The sequence below is a fragment of the Salmo salar genome, unplaced genomic scaffold, assembly GCF_905237065.1.
Source record: "Salmo salar unplaced genomic scaffold, Ssal_v3.1, whole genome shotgun sequence".
NCBI classification, from domain to species: Eukaryota; Metazoa; Chordata; class Actinopteri; order Salmoniformes; family Salmonidae; genus Salmo; species Salmo salar.
The window spans coordinates 287,184-305,154 of NW_025550637.1; the positions used below are offsets into that span (position 1 = coordinate 287,184).

Genomic DNA, 17,971 nt, shown 5'->3' on the forward strand with positions numbered 1-17,971 from the left:
TCAACACACAATCACCTGTCTCTGTCTCAATGTCAACACACAATCACCTGTCTCTGTCTGAGTGTCAACACACAATCACCTGTCTCTGTCTGAGTGTCAACACACAATCACCGGTCTCTGTCTCAGTGTCAACACACAATCACCTGTCTCTGTCTGAGTGTCAACACACAATCACCTGTCTCTGTCTGAGTGTCAACACACAATCACCTGTCTCAGTCTGAGTGTCAACACACAATCACCTGTCTCTGTCTCAGTGTCAACACACAATCACCTGTCTCTGTCTCAATGTCAACACACAATCACCGGTCTCTGTCTCAGTGTCAACACACAATCACCTGTCTCTGTCTGAGTGTCAACACACAATCACCTGTCTCTGTCTGAGTGTCAACACACAATCACCTGTCTCTGAGCGTCAACACACAATCACCTGTCTCTGTCTCTGAGCGTCAACACACAATCACCTGTCTCAGTCTCTGAGCGTCAACACACAATCACCTGTCTCAGTCTCTGAGCGTCAACACACAATCACCTGTCTCAGTCTCTGAGCGTCAACACACAATCACCTGTCTCAGTCTCTGAGCGTCAACACACAATCACCTGTCTCAGTCTCTGAGCGTCAACACACAATCACCTGTCTCAGTCTCTGAGCGTCAACACACAATCACCTGTCTCAGTCTCAGTGTCAACACACAATCACCTGTCTCTGTCTCAATGTCAACACACAATCACCGGTCTCTGTCTCAGTGTCAACACACAATCACCTGTCTCTGTCTCAGTGTCAACACACAATCACCTGTCTCTGTCTCAGTGTCAACACACAATCACCTGTCTCTGTCTCAGTGTCAACACACAATCACCTGTCTCTGTCTCAGTGTCAACACACAATCACCTGTCTCTGAGTGTCAACACACAATCACCTGTCTCTGAGTGTCAACACACAATCACCTGTCTCTGAGTGTCAACACACAATCACCTGTCTCTGAGTGTCAACACACAATCACCTGTCTCTGTCTCAATGTCAACACACAATCACCTGTCTCTGTCTCAATGTCAACACACAATCACCTGTCTCTGTCTCAGTGTCAACACACAATCACCTGTCTCTGTCTCAGTGTCAACACACAATCACCTGTCTCTGTCTCTGAGCATCAACACAGAAACACCTGTCTCAGAATGTCAACACACAATCACCTGTCTGTCTCAGAGTGTCAGTGTCTCTGTCTCAGTAACCATGTATTATCTTAAAGTCTGCATTTATCGTAAAGACCGGACGGTTCAGTAAACCCCTAGATAAACCAGACAGGACAGATTATTATAAATGTTTCAGTAACCCCCTAGATAAACCAGACAGTACAGATTACTCTAAATGTTTCAGTAAACCCCCTAGATAAACCAGACAGGACAGATTATTCTAAATGTTTCAGTAAACCCAGAGATAAACCAGACAGGACAGATTATTCTAAATGTTTCATGAACATATTTATTGATCACCTATTTATAAAACCTGGATGCGGTGTTATCGTTTTCCACATGTATAGTAAAAAAATACCTGAAGCATGTCCAGGTTCCTTCCCAGTAGCACCAGAGGGGACAGGAAGCCCATGGGGACCAGAGGAGAACTCTGTAGAGCCCACACAAAGGGACAAGAGTCTGGACCCTTTAGCTCCAACTGCTGCTCCTAGTGGTGACAGGGGGGAATGTTATGTTGGAACGGGAACGGCACAAAATGGAGAGAAGGAGAGGCTGTGTGTAGAAAACAACAATCAATGTTCAGTCAAAGTGTAGAGAGGACAGTGCGTTGTTACTAAGGCCTGGGTTATCGTACCTCAGAGTTTATTTATTTAACAAGGCAAGTCAGTTAAGAACAAATTCTTATTTACAATGACGGCCTAGGAACAGTGGGTTAACTGCCTTGTTCAGGGGGCAGAACGACAGATTTTTACCTCGTCAGCTCGGAGATTCGAACTTGCAACCTTTCGGTTACTAGTCCAACACTCTAACCACTAGGCTACCCTGCCGCCTGGTAGGTAGGGCCTGGGTTATCGTACCACAGAGTTGTTACTAAGGCCTGGTAGGTAGGGCCTGGGTTATCGTACCACCGAGTTGTTACTAAGGCCTGGTAGGTAGGGCCTGGGTTATCGTACCACAGAGTTGTTACTGAGGCCTGGTAGGTAGGGCCCGGGTTATCGTACCACAGAGTTGTAACTAAGGCCTGGTAGGTAGGGCCCGGGTTATCGTACCACAGAGTTGTTACTAAGGCCTGGTAGTTAGGGCCCGGGTTATCCTACCACAGAGTTGTTGCTAAGGCCTGGTAGGTAGGGTCCGGGTTATCGTACCACAGAGTTGTTACTAAGGCCTGGTAGGTAGGGCCCGGGTTATCGTACCACAGAGTTGTTACTAAGGCCTGGTAGGTAGGGCCTGGGTTATCGTACCACAGAGTTGTTACTAAGGCCTGGTAGGTAGGGTCTGGGTTATCGTACCACAGAGTTGTTACTAAGGCCTGGTAGGTAGGGCCCGGGTTATCGTACCACAGAGTTGTGTATGGTGTGCTGCTTGGGACAGCTGTTGTTGTTGTTGTGGGTACACAGCCCATCCAGAACACACCAGTTACATGGCCACACGCTGCCCACACACGCCATACACCTAAACACAGAGAGACATATGGATTTAGATACTGTATGGGGTCTGACATATGGATTTAGATACTGTATGGGGTCATATGGATTTATATACTGTATGGGGTGTGACATATGGATTTAGATACTGTATGGGGTCATATGGATTTAGATACTGTATGGGGTCATATGGATTTATATTGTATGGGGTCATATGGATTTAGATACTGTATAGGGTCATATGGATTTATATACTGTATGGGGTGTGACATATGGATTTAGATACTGTATGGGGTCTGACATATGGATTTATATACTGTATGGGGACTAACATATGGATTTAGATACTGTATGGGGTCATATGGATTTATATACCGTATGGGGTCATATGGATTTATATACTGTATGGAGTCTGACATGTGGATTTAGATACTGTATGGGGTCTAACATATGGATTTAGATACTGTATGGGGTCTGACATATGGAATTAGATACTGTATGGGGTCATATGGATTTATATACTGTATGGGGTCATATGGATTTATATACTGTATGTAAATCCATGTCAGACCCCATACAGTATCTCAATCCATATGTATGACCCCATACAGTATATAATCCATATGACCCCATACAGTATCTATATACTGTATGGGGTCATATGGATTCATATACTGTATGGGGTCTGACATATGGATTTAGATACTGTATGGGGTCATATGGATTTAGATACTGTATGGGGTCTAACATATGGATTCATATACTGTATGGGGTCTAACATATGGATTTATATACTGTATGAGGTCTGATATATGGATATAGATACTGTATGGGGTCTGACATATGGAATTAGATACTGTATGGGGTCATATACTGTATGGGGTCATATGGATTTATATACTGTATGGGGTCTGACATATGGATTTAGATACTGTATGGGGTCATATGGATTTATATACTGTATGGGGTCATACATATGGATTGAGATACTGTATGGGGTCTGACATGGATTTACATTTACATTTCAGTCATTTTAGTAGACGCTCTTATCCAGAGCGACTTACAGTAGTGAATGCATTCATTTCATACCTTTTTTCCCGTACTGGTCCCCTGTGGGAATCGAACCCACAACCCTGGCGTTGCAAACACGTTGCAAACACCATGCTCTACCAACTGAGCCACATGGGGTCATATGGATTTATATACTGTATGGGGTCTGACATATGGATTTAGATACTGTATGGGGTCATATGGATTTAGATACTGTATGGGGTCTGACATATGGATTTATATACTGTATGGGGTCATATGGATTTATATACTGTATGGGGTCATATGGATTTAGATACTGTAACATATCATGGAAAACGCATCATATGCGTTTGTATTTGGAAAAAGTTACACAAATATAAACATATATTTAAAAAAATTGAGTTTTCCTTTAAGTGTATGAACACATGTGAGACTAAATACAGAAATATACAGTGTGTGTGTGTGTGTGTGTGTGTGTGTGTGTTTGTGTGTGTGTGTGTGTGTACGGTGTGTGTGTGTACGGTGTGTGTGTACGGTGTGTGTACGGTGTGTGTGTGTGTGTACGGTGTGTGTGTGTGTGTGGTGTGTGTACGGTGTGTGTGTGTGTGTGTGTGTGTGTGTGTACGGTGTGTGTGTGTGTGTGTGTGTGTGTGTGTGTGTACGGTGTGTGTGTGTGTACGGTGTGTGTGTGTGTGTACGGTGTGTGTGTGTGTGTACGGTGTGTGTGTGTGTGTGTTATCTCTTACGGGGAGGTGGCGTTGAGTCGCCCCACAGCTCGACAGTCGTAGAAGATGATGTCACCGCTAGAGACGGTCACGTCTCTGAACATCACGGACACACGCAGAGACATGTGGTCTACAGAGACAACACACGTTAACATACAGGACCAGAGACATGTGGTCTACAGAGACAACACACGTTAACATACAGGACCAGAGACATGTGGTCTATAGAGACACCACACGTTAACATACAGGGCCAGAGACATGTGGTCTACAGAGACAACACACGTTAACATACAGGACCAGAGACATGTGGTCTACAGAGACACCACACGTTAACATACAGGACCAGAGACATGTGGTCTATAGAGACACCACACGTTAACATACAGGACCAGAGACATGTGGTCTATAGAGACACCAGACGTTAACATACAGGACCAGAGACATGTGGTCTATAGAGACACCACACGTTAACATACAGGACCAGAGACATGTGGTCTACAGAGACACCACACGTTAAAATACAGGACCAGAGACATGTGGTCTATAGAGACACCACACGTTAACATACAGGACCAGAGACATGTGGTCTACAGAGACACCACACGTTAACATACAGGACCAGAGACATGTGGTCTACAGAGACACCACACGTTAACATACAGTGCCTTCGGAAAGTAATCAGACCCCTTGACTTTTTCCACATTTTGTTACGTTACAGCCTTATTCTAAAAATGGATTGAATGCAATCTACACACAATACCCCATAATGACGAAGCGAAAATAGGTATTTAGAAAATGTAGCAAATGTATAAAAAAAATAAAAAATAAATAAAAACCTAAAAAACCTACCTTATTTACATAAGTATTCAGACCCTTTGCTATGAGACTTGAAATTGAGCTCAGGTGCATCCTGTTTCTATTGATCATCCTTGAGATGTTTCTACAACTTGATTGGAGTTCACCTGTGGTGAATTAAATTGATTGGACATGATTTGGAAAGGCACACACCTGTCTATGTCACGTTCTGTGTCCCGTCCTGGCCAGTATAAGGGTTAATTGTCATTGTAGTTTGGTCAGGACGTGGCAGAGGGTATTCGTTTTATGTGGTTCGGGGTGGTGTGTTTGTTGAAGGGGCATTTGATTTAAGTATTCCGGGGTTTTTGGGCACTGTTTGATTTTCATGTATTCTATGTTTAGTCTAGTGTGTCTGTTTCTATGTTTGGTTAATTGGGGTTGGGACTCTCAGTTGAAGTCAGGTGTTGTCTATTTGCCTTTGATTGAGAGTCCCATATATTAGGGTGTGTTTGTGTTTGTCATTTGTGGGAGATTGTTCTGTGTTTAGCCTTGTCAGACTGTTTGTTGATCGTTCGTTCTTTTTTTGTTATTTTTGTACGTTCATTCTGAGTTAATAAACGTCAAGATGAGCATACACATACCTGCTGCGTTTTGGTCCTCCTTTAACGACGACAACTGTGACATTCTGACCTGTAAAGGTGTTATTTGTTAGTGTTTAGTTTGGTCAGGAAGTGGCAGGGGGTATTTGTTTTATGTGGTTCAGGGAGGTGGTTTGTATGTGTCCATGTAGAGAGGGGTATTTGATTTATTTAGTCCAGGGTTTTGGTTATTGTTCTATGTTAGTTTATTTCTATGTTCTGTCTAGTCATTTGTATTTCTATGTTTAGTTAATTGGTGTCGGGGCCTTCAGTTGGAGGCAGCTGTCTATCATTGCCTCTGATTGAAGGTCCTATAATTAGGGGTGTGTTTGTATTGTGGATTGTTGTATTCTGTTTTGTGTTCTTCACCTGACAGAACTGTTAGTGTCGTTTCTAATTGTATACGTGTTTATTTTGTTTCTCCTTCTTATATATGAGTATACACTTCCCTGTTGCGTCTTGGTCCTCCACACACAACACTCGTTACAGTCTATATAAAAGGTGAGAGCAAAACCCAAGACATGAGGTTGAAGGAATTGTCCGTAGAGCTCCGAGACAGGATTGTGTCGAGGCACAGATCAGGGGAAGGGTACCAAAACATTTCTGCAGCATTGAAGGTCCCCAAGAACACAGTGGCCTCCATCATTCTTAAATGGAAGAAGTTTGGAACCACCAAGACTCTTCCTAGAGCTGTCCGCCCGGCCAAACTGAGCAATCAGGGGAGAAGGGCCTTGGTCAGGGAGGTGACCAAGAACCCGATGGTCACTCTGACAGAGTTGTAGAGTTCCTCTGTGGAGATGGGAGAATCTTCCAGAAGGACAACCATCTCTGCAGCACTCCACCAAATCAGGCCTTTATGGTAGAGTGGCTAGACGGAAGCCACTCCTCAGTAAAAGGCACATGACAGCCCGCTTGGAGTTTGCCAAAAGGCATCTAAAGACTCTCAAACCATGAAACAAGATTCTCTGGTCTGATGAAACCAAGATTGAACTATTTGGCCTGAATGCTAAGCATCACGTCTGGAGGAAACCTGGCACCATCCCTACGGTGTTTTTCAGCGGCAGGGACTGGGAGACTAGTCAGGATCGAGGTAAAGATGAACAAAGCAAAGTACAGAGAGATACTTGATGAAAACCTGCTCCAGAGCACTCAGTACTTCATTTTGTATTTTATTCCTTGTGTGACTATTTCTATCTTTTCATTCCTTTTGATCTTTATCTGCATTGTTGAACTGTTCACTGTTTCGAAACAGTGATGGGAAATCTTAACGCTACAAATGAAATTCTACACGATTCTGTCCTTCCAACTTTGTGGCAACAGTTTGGGGAAAGGCCCTTTCCTGTTTCAGCATGACAATGCCCCGTGAACTAAGCGAGGTCCATACAGAAATGGTTTGTCGATATCACTGTGGAAGAACTTGACTGGCCTGCACAGAGCCCTGACCTCAACCCCATCGAACACCTTTGGGATAAATAAATAATGGTAAAAAATAAAAATAAGAACGCCGACAGCGAGCCAGGCCTAATCGCCCAACATTAGTTCTCGACCTCACTAATGCTCTTGTGGCTGAATGGAAGCAAGTCCCCACAGCAATGTTCCAACATCTAGTGGAAAGCCTTCCCTGAAGAGTGGAGGCTGTTAAAGCAGCAATGTTCCAACATCTAGTGGAAAGCCTTCCCTGAAGAGTGGAGGCTGTTATAGCAGCAAACGGGGAACCAACTCCATAATAATGCCAATGATTTTGGAATGAGATGTTCGACGAGCAGGTGTCCACATACATGTAGTGTACCTATACCTTGTTATAACACTATGTGTTTGCCGTCAATAGGCCGGGGTCTAAGCGTGGCATAAAGCAACTGGCCGTGACTCAAAACTGATCCAAATAAATCTAGTAATGTGATACAAGCATGGATGTCTTGGACTAATTCTGTCATGGTTTTGTATCTCAACAAGACTAACCTGGATGTCTTGGACTAATTCTGTCATGGTATTGTATCTCAACAAGACTAACCTGGATGTCTTGGACTAAGTCTGCCATGGTGTTGTATCTCAACAAGACTAACCTGGCTGTCTTGGACTAAGTCTGTCATGGTATTGTATCTCAACAAGACTAACCTGGCTGTCTTGGACTAAGTCTCTCATGGTATTGTATCTCAACAAGACAATAAATAATCAAATACATATTAAAAAAAATATATATATATATATTTACAGACATTTTTATATACAACTTTTACATAAAATGTCTGCCTACCACTTCCTGGTGGGCTGGGTGGGAGGAGCTCAGGCAGGGGTGATTGACAGGTTATGGTGGTTCCCGTGACGACAGCTGGTTGAGGGGCGAGGGTTCCGAAGGAGCAGGTCAGAGACTCCTCCTCCTCTGACAGGGTGGGCAACAGGGCCAGCACAAGAGAAACCTGGGAGAGGGTACAGCAATAAACTTTAACTCAACTATGTTTGGACTATCCTGAAGTAAAAGGGCCTTTTTCTTCTCAGTGAGTCTCAACCTGTTTCTATATAATTACTCCAGAATGACACTTCATTGATAAATATCTTTAGTAAAAACAAGGCATGAGTTGACATGTCGTTGTATTGATTGACTAGAGAAGTTATCTGGTTTGTCAGGTCTTTAATGAAACACAGATTTTTCCTGAATCAAGAACAGCAGTTAGAGAGGAACAATATTTTGAGTTCCCCCGACTTTATTCAATACTATACTGCCGCAGTTTAGCCACCTGAGTCTCCTCCTCTCTGCTTTGGATGGCAGGCTCCAAGCTCTGGACAGTCACACACTGGTTGGCAGGCTGGTGGTTGGCAGGCTGGTTGGCAGGCTGGTTGGCAGGCTGGTTGGCAGGCTGGTTGGCAGGCTGGTAGCTCCACAGCCAGTGGTTGGCTTGGCCCTCACGACTACACTCCATTCGACGAGTACATCTGAATGAAGGAGAATAAACACAGATAACCATGGAGACAGCAGAGACTGTTCTGGTCTGGTTGTTAACACAGATTACCATGGAGACAGCAGAGACTGTTCTGGTCTGGTTGTTAACACAGATTAACATGGAGACAGTAGAGACTGTTCTGGTCTGGTTGTTAACACAGATTAACATGGAGACAGCAGAGACTGTTCTGGTCTGGTTGTTAACACAGATTAACATGGAGACAGCAGAGACTGTTCTGGTCTGGTTGTTAACACAGATTAACATGGAGACAGCAGAGACTGTTCTGGTCTGGTTGTTAACACAGATTAACATGGAGACAGCAGAGACTGTTCTGGTCTGCTTGTTAACACAGATTAACAAGGAGACAGCAGAGACTGTTCTGGTCTGGTTGTTAACACAGATTAACATGGAGACAGCAGAGACTGCAGAGCTGCTTCTCCATCAGAATTCACCATCTAGAGATAACATGACCTGGTATATATATACATATAGATCAACAGGTGATACTGCAATGTGTTCTGGGATATCCACTATAGTACTAAAAAGACAGGTGCTGCTGCAATGTGTTCTGGGATATCCACTATAGTACTAATAAGACAGGCGATGCTGCAATGTGTTCTGGGATATCCACTATAGTACTAATAAGACAGGTGATGCTGTAATGTGTTCTGGGATATCCACCATAGTACTAATAAGACAGGTGATGCTGCAATGTGTTCTGGGATATCCACTATAGTACTAATAAGACAGGCGATGCTGTGATGTGTTCTGGGATATCCACTATAGTACTAATAAGACAGGCGATGCTGTAATGTGTTCTGGGATATCCACTATAGTACTAATAAGACAGACGATGCTGCAATGTGTTCTGGGATATCCACTATAGTACTAATAAGACAGGCGATGCTGTAATGTGTTCTGGGATATCCACTATAGTACTAATAAGACAGGTGATGCTGCAATGTGTTCTGGGATATCCACTATAGTACTAATAAGACAGGTGATGCTGCAATGTGTTCTGTGTGGGTGTACAGTACCTTCCCTCCAGCACACACCAGCCACAGTAAGGATCTCTGACAGACAGACAGGACCGGCAGTCAGGCTGCTGTTCACACTGAGATACAGACACCTTGGATACCTGAGAGAGAGAGAGAGAGAGAGAGAGAGAGAGACAGATTCATTCTCTACATTATCAACTCTACAGATCTCAAGTCAAGATAAGACTAAAGACAGCAGTATGGATTATCCACATGGAGCTAAAAGACATCAGGTCTATTATCCACATGGAGCTAAAAGACATCAGGTCTATTATCCGCATGGAGCTAAAAGACATCAGGTATATTATCCACATGGAGCTGAAAGACATCAGGTCTATTATCCACATGGAGCTGAAAGACATCAGGTCTATTATCCACATGGAGCTAAAAGACATCAGGTCTATTATCCACATGGAGCTAAAAGACATCAGGTCTATTATCCACATGGAACTAAAAGACATCAGGTCTATTATGCACATGGAGCTAAAAGACATCAGGTCTATCTGTCCTTTATAAATCACTGAATACAGTTCTTTGAGATTTATTTTCCTAAATATTTTAATCAATTTTTAAAGTAAGTCGAATCCCATGTGTGGGGAAAAGTAAAAACACAAATAAATACAATCAATAGTCAGAGACATTTTCCAAATGGCAACACTAAGAGACATTTTCCTGGACTATAAAGCACCGTCTAATCTCCTGGACTAAAAAAGCACCGTCTAATCTGCTGCACTAAAAAAGCACCGTCTAATCTGCTGCACTAAAAAAGCACCGTCTAATCTCCTAGACTAAAAAGCACCGTCTAATCTCCTGGACTAAAAAAGCACCGTCTAATCTCCTGGACTAAAAAGCACCGTCTAATCTCCTGGACTAAAAAGCACCTTCTAATCTCCTGGACTAAAAAGCACCGTCTAATCTCCTGGACTAAAAAGCACCGTCTAATCTCCTGGACTAAAAAGCACCGTCTAATCTCCTGGACTAAAAAAGCACCGTCTAATCTCCTGGACTAAAAAGCACCGTCTAATCTCCTGGACTAAAAAGCACCGTCTAATCTCCTGGACTAAAAAGCACCGTCTAATCTCCTGGACTAAAAAAAGCACCGTCTAATCTCCTGGACTAAAAAGCACCGTCTAATCTCCTGGACTAAAAAAGCACCGTCTAATCTCCTGGACTAAAAAAGCACCGTCTAATCTCCTGGACTAAAAAAGCACCGTCTAATCTCCTGGACTAAAAAAAGCACCGTCTAATATCCTGGACTAAAAAAGCACCGTCTAATATCCTGGACTAAAAAAGCACCGTCTAATCTCCTGGACTAAAAAAGCACCGTCTAATCTCCTGGACTAAAAAGCACTGGGCTATGGTAGCTAGTGGTACTGAGGCCTACCTTGCCGTCAGTGAGGACATAGACAGAAGGGTTAGCGTCTAAGGGTAGGGTAATAGGGTCTAGCTTGCTGTCAGTGAGGACGTAGACAGAGGGGCTAGGGGTTAGGGTCTAAGAGTAGGGGAATAGGGTCTACCTTGCTGTCAGTGAGGACGTAGACATTCTGTCCAGACTGGTCCAGTAGTAGGTCAGCGTTGACTGGACTGTCCTTGTCCACTATCACACTGAGATACAACGTCCCCGTTGTGTCTGGCTGGAGAAATACCTGACAGGAGAAACAAGGACAACATTTACTATCTTGAAACATCTGAAATTTACACACACAAATCCATGCATGTACACAGTCATAGCTCGATGGACTGGTGTTGGTGTATTGCAGCATTGGGCTTGGACACCACACCACACCACAGCTCAGTGTGTTTGGATGAATATCTGTTGCCATTGGATGTAATCTAGAGGAGAAAGAAATGCACACCTATTTAGGCGAGGTGCTGGCTAGAGGAGTAGAACATTTAACATAAAGGAGAGACTGACACTAAGAGCTCAGATGCAAAAAATATATTTACGTCCAATGTTTGGACAGAGAAGCTGGTCTTAATCAGGGTATAATGCCAAACACTGCGAGATGACTCGTTTATATCGTGTTAAAAGACACACACAGGTGTCTGTAATCATGGCCGGGTTGTGGCCTGATATCATTGGTTAATTCTCATATATTAAAATAACATACAAAAAAACATAAATGGATAGCGTACGGTCATAGATACAATTTGGCTACATAAGTCTACAAACATTTACAATTGCAAAATCCACAATAATCAAAAGAATGGCTTCAGATCAAAGTCTACGTTGAGACTGAAGGGTCTTTAAATTAAAGATCCAGGCAGCCTCTCGTTTTAACAATAAATTGTCGAGGTCACCTCCTCTCCTAGGGAGGGTGACGTGTTCGATGCCGATATAACGTAGGAACGAAATCGAGTGGTTTGCTTCCAAAAGTGGGCCTCAACTGGGTACGTTGAGTTTTTGCACCTAATGGTGCTACGATGCTCTGAGATACGTACTTTTAATTCACGCTTTGTTTTACCCACATCATTTTTACCACAAGGACAAGTTATAAGATAAATAACTGCCTTAGTGGAGCAGGTGATAACACCTTTGACTGGGATCTGTTTCCCTGTTTGGGGGAGTTTGAAGGATCTACATTTATAAGTGCCATTGCATTGAGAACAGCCAGTACACTTGTAGTTTCCATCCAGTAGGGGGGCGCAAATAGACGTTGTGCAGGGATACCTTGGGATGGTAAATCAGAGTTTACCAATTGATCTCTGAGATTTCTGCCCCGTGAGAATACGACCAAGGGAAGATCTAAAAACACATTACCGATACTATCATCGTATTTTAGAATGTGCCGATGTTTGTGAACGATTCCCTTAATTTGTTCAGAGCGCTTTGAATAGCGGGTAGAGCCTTGAAAAAGGTAATGTGTCGTTCTGTTTAGAATTTTCTCAATGGCAGTATTATTAATCTGACCATTTTTGTACCCCACTCTCCTTGAATTTTCTTTGCGTCTCAAGCCATATTTCTGTCGACATCTGATTGCTTTTTTTACAAATTCTTTTGATTCGACAGAATTGGCTGTAGGGCAAACTGTTTTTCAAGGAAAGTGGGTGACAACTATCAGCCCTCAACAAACTGTTACGATCAGTAGGTTTCCTGTAAAGATCAGTAGGTTTCCTGTTACGATCAGTAGGTTTCCTGTAAAGATCAGTAGGTTTCCTGTAAAGATCAGTAGGTTTCCTGTTACGATCAGTAGGTTTCCTGTTACGATCAGTAGGTTTCCTGTAACGATCAGTAGGTTTCCTGTAAAGATCAGTAGGTTTCCTGTAAAGATCAGTAGGTTTCCTGTAAAGATCAGTAGGTTTCCTGTAAAGATCAGTAGGTTTCCTGTTACAATCAGTAGTTTCCTGTTACAATCAGTAGTTTCCTGTAAAAATCAGTAGGTTTCCTGTTACGATCAGTAGGTTTCCTGTTACGATCAGTCGGTTTCCTGTTACGATCAGTCGGTTTCCTGTTACGATCAGTCGGTTTCCTGTAAAGATCAGTAGGTTTCCTGTAAAGATCAGTAGGTTTCCTGTTAGAATCAGTAGGTTTCCTGTAAAGATCAGTAGGTTTCCTGTAAAGATCAGTAGGTTTCCTGTAAAGATCAGTAGGTTTCCTGTAAAGATCAGTAGGTTTCCTGTTACGATCAGTAGGTTTCCTGTAAAGATCAGTAGGTTTCCTGTAAAGATCAGTAGGTTTCCTGTAAAGATCAGTAGGTTTCCTGTTACGATCAGTAGGTTTCCTGTAAAGATCAGTAGGTTTCCTGTAAAGATCAGTAGGTTTCCTGTTACAATCAGTAGGTTTCCTGTTACAATCAGTAGGTTTCCTGTAAAGATCAGTAGGGTTCTTGTAAAGATCAGTAGGTTTCCTGTTACGATCAGTAGGTTTCCTGTTACGATCAGTAGGTTTCCTGTTACGATCAGTAGGTTTCCTGTTACGATCAGTAGGTTTCCTGTTACGATCAGTAGGTTTCCTGATACGATCAGTAGGTTTCCTGTAAAGATCAGTAGGTTTCCTGTAAAGATCAGTAGGTTTCCTGTTACGATCAGTAGGTTTCCTGTTACGATCAGTAGGTTTCCTGTAAAGATCAGTGTATGGCACATTATCTTCACACAAGATCAGAAGATCCAGGAAACTGATTTGACGTGTGTCAGATTGCATAGTAAATCTCAGATGTTCAGAACAGGAGTTAAGAAAAACATGGAACACCTGGAGCTGTTTTGCATCACCCCTCCACAGAACAAAAATATCATCAATATACCGTCTCCAAATCATGATGTTAGGCAAGAAAACATTTTTGAGAGGATTGAAAATAAAATAGTTTCTCCATGTAACCCACATACAAATGAACATAGTTTAGGAGCCATGGGGGATCCCACAGCAGTACCTTTCGTCTGAATTAAGAAATCATTAGAAACATTAAATAGTTATGTGTGAGTACTATTTCAGACACTGGAAGGTAGTTCATTAGTGTCACGGGTGTCGTAATGTAGAGATGACCAAAACGCAGCGGGAATATGAACGATCATCTTGTATTTTAAAAATTAAAGAGAACACGGAAAAAATAACAAAACAAAGAACGACAGATGACAGTTTCACAGGCTAAATTAACAGCAGTGCAAAAGACAACTACCCACAAAACCCCCAGGTGAAAACAAGCTCCTAATATATGACTCCCAATCAGGAACAACGACGTACAGCTGTTCCTGATCGGGAGCCACACAGACAACAAAGAAATAGACAAACCAGAAAACCATAGAAAACCAAACCCAGAACATACACTAAAACCCCGGAATACATAAACCAAACACCCCTTTAATACTACACACACAACCCGAACCATATGAAACAAATACCCTTCTGCCACGTCCTGACCAAACTACAATACAAATACTCCCCCTACTGGTCAGGACGTGACAATTAGGGTCACGTTGCAGAAGAAAATGTTCCAAAGCTTCAATACTGCCCTTGTGTGGAATATTAGTGAATAACGACTCAACATCAAAAGTAACTAACAAAGTGTTATCAGGAAGACGATCAAGAGATTCAATGATAGAGACCATAATGCTGGTGTCCTTTAGGAGGGGAGCTGTTCTGAGATCATACTGCTGGTGTCCTTTAGGAGGGGAGCTGTTCTGAGACCATACTGCTGGTGTCCTTTAGGAGGGGAGCTGTTCTGAGACCATACTGCTGGTGTCCTTTAGGAGGGGAGCTGTTCTGAGACCATACTGCTGGTGTCCTTTAGGAGGAGAGCTGTTCTGAGATCATACTGCTGGTGTCCTTTAGGAGGGGAGCTGTTCTGAGATCATACTGCTGGTGTCCTTTAGGAGGAGAGCTGTTCTGAGATCATACTGCTGGTGTCCTTTAGGAGGGGATCTGTTCCGAGATCATACTGCTGGTGTCTTTTAGGAGGAGAGCTGTTCTGAGATCATACTGCTGGTGTCCTTTAGGAGGGGAGCTGTTCTGAGACTATACTGCTGGTGTCCTTTAGGAGAGGAGCTGTTCTGAGATCATACTGCTGGTGTCCTTTACAAAGGAGGGGAGCTGTTCTGAGACCATACTGCTGGTGTCCTTTAGGAGGGGAGCTGTTCTGAGATCATACTGCTGGTGTCCTTTAGGAGGGGAGCTGTTCTGAGATCATACTTATGGTGTCCTTTAGGAGGGGAGCTGTTCTAAGATCATACTGCTGGTGTCCTTTAGGAGGGGAGTTGTTCTGAGACCATACTGCTGGTGTCCTTTAGGAGGGGAGCTGTTCTGAGACCATACTGCTGGTGTCCTTTAGGAGGGGAGCTGTTCTGAGATCCATACTGCTGGTGTCCTTAAGGAGGGGAGCTGTTCTGAGACCATACTGCTGGTGTCCTTAGGGAGGGGAGCTGTTCTGAGACCATACTGCTGGTGTCCTTTAGGAAGGGAGCTGTTCTGAGACCATACTGCTGGTGTCCTTTAAAAGGGTAGCTGTTCTGAGATCATACTGCTGGTGTCCTTTACAAAGGAGGGGAGCTGTTCTGAGGCCATACTGCTGGTGTCCTTTTGGAGGGGAGCTGTTCTGAGACCATACTGCTGGTGTCCTTTAGGAGTGGAGCTGTTCTGAGACCTTACTGCTGGTGTCCTTTAGGAGGGAGCTGTTCTGAGACCATACTGCTGGTGTCCTTTAGGAGGGGAGCTGTTCTGAGACCATACTGCTGGTGTCCTTTAGGAGGAGAGCTGTTCTGAGATCATACTGCTGGTGTCCTTTAGGAGGGGAGCTGTTCTGAAATCATACTGCTGGTGTCCTTTAGGAGGAGAGCTATTCTGAGATCATACTGCTGGTGTCCTTTAGGAGGGGATCTGTTCTGAGATCATACTGCTGGTGTCTTTTAGGAGGAGAGCTATTCTGAGATCATACTGCTGGTGTCCTTTAGGAGGGGAGCTGTTCTGAGATCATACTGCTGGTGTCCTTTAGGAGGGGAGCTGTTCTGAGACCATACTGCTGGTGTCCTTTAGGAGGGGAGCTGTTCTGAGATCATACTGCTGGTGTCCTTTAGGAGGAGAGCTGTTCTGAGATCATACTGCTGGTGTCCTTTAGGAGGGGAGCTGTTCTGAGACCATACTGCTGGTGTCCTTTAGGAGGGGAGCTGTTCTGAGACCATACTGCTGGTGTCCTTTAGGAGGGGAGCTCTTCTGAGACCATACTGCTGGTGTCCTTTAGGAGGGGAGCTGTTCTGAGTCCATACTGCTGGTGTCCTTTAGGAGGGGAGCTGTTCTGAGATCATACTGCTGGTCACATTTAGGAGGGGAGCGGTTCTGAGATCATACTGCTGGTGTCCTTTAGGAGGGGAGCTGTTCTGAGATCATACTGCTGGTGTCCTTTAGGAGGGGAGCTGTTCTGAGATCATACTGCTGGTGTCCTTTAGGAGGGGAGCTGCTCTGAGACCATACTGCTGGTGTCCTTTACGAGGGGAGCTGTTCTGAGACCATACTACTGGTGTCCTTTAGGAGGGAGCTGTTCTGAGACCATCCTGCTGGTGTCCTTTAGGAGGGGAGCTGTTCTGAGATCATACTGCTGGTGTCCTTTAGGAGAGGAGCTGTTCTGAGATCATACTGCTGGTGTCCTTTTGGAGGGGAGCTGTTCTGAGACCATACTGCTGGTGTCCTTTAGGAGTGGAGCTGTTCTGAGACCTTACTGCTGGTGTCCTTTAGGAGGGGAGCTGTTCTGAGACCATACTGCTGGTGTCCTTTAGGAGGGGAGCTGTTCTGAAACCATACTGCTGGTGTCCTTTAGGAGGAGAGTTGTTCTGAGATCATACTGCTGGTGTCCTTTAGGAGGGGAGCTGTTCTGAAATCATACTGCTGGTGTCCTTTAGGAGGAGAGCTATTCTGAGATCATACTGCTGGTGTCCTTTAGGAGGGGATCTGTTCTGAGATCATACTGCTGGTGTCTTTTAGGAGGAGAGCTATTCTGAGATCATACTGCTGGTGTCCTTTAGGAGGAGAGCTATTCTGAGATCATACTGCTGGTGTCCTTTAGGAGGGAATCTGTTCTGAGATCATACTGCTGGTGTCTTTTAGGAGGAGAGCTGTTCTGAGATCATACTGCTGGTGTCCTTTACAAAGGAGGGGAGCTGTTCTGAGACCATACTGCTGGTGTCCTTTAGGAGGGGAGCTGTTCTGAGATCATACTGCTGGTGTCCTTTAGGAGGGGATCTGTTCTGAGATCATACTGCTGGTGTCTTTTAGGAGGAGAGCTATTCTGAGATCATACTGCTGGTGTCCTTTAGGAGGGGAGCTGTTCTGAGATCATACTGCTGGTGTCCTTTAGGAGGGAGCTGTTCTGAGATCATACTGCTGGTGTCCTTTAGGAGGGGAGCTGTTCTGAGACCATACTGCTGGTGTCCTTTAGGAGGGGAGCTGTTCTGAGATCATACTGCTGGTGTCCTTTAGGAGGAGAGCTGTTCTGAGATCATACTGCTGGTGTCCTTTAGGAGGGGAGCTGTTCTGAGACCATACTGCTGGTGTCCTTTAGGAGGGGAGCTGTTCTGAGACCATACTGCTGGTGTCCTTTAGGAGGGGAGCTCTTCTGAGACCATACTGCTGGTGTCCTTTAGGAGGGGAGCTGTTCTGAGTCCATACTGCTGGTGTCCTTTAGGAGGGGAGCTGTTCTGAGATCATACTGCTGGTCACATTTAGGAGGGAGCGGTTCTGAGATCATACTGCTGGTGTCCTTTAGG

At 44.1% G+C, this 17,971-nt stretch overlaps 1 protein-coding gene across 1 annotated transcript; it reads right to left on the minus strand.

The window, feature by feature from the left end:
• Positions 1-1,371: 1,371 nt before the first annotated feature.
• Positions 1,372-11,430, minus strand: LOC106593239 (plexin-B3; the record flags this gene model as incomplete). The annotated part of the gene is made up of 8 exons (XM_014184580.2): positions 1,372-1,383; positions 1,550-1,678; positions 2,529-2,643; positions 4,394-4,502; positions 8,063-8,225; positions 8,544-8,739; positions 9,785-9,885; positions 11,302-11,430. Coding segments are annotated over 8 exons (954 nt in total), but the record flags the coding sequence as incomplete, so codon positions are not given.
• Positions 11,431-17,971: the final 6,541 nt, after the last annotated feature.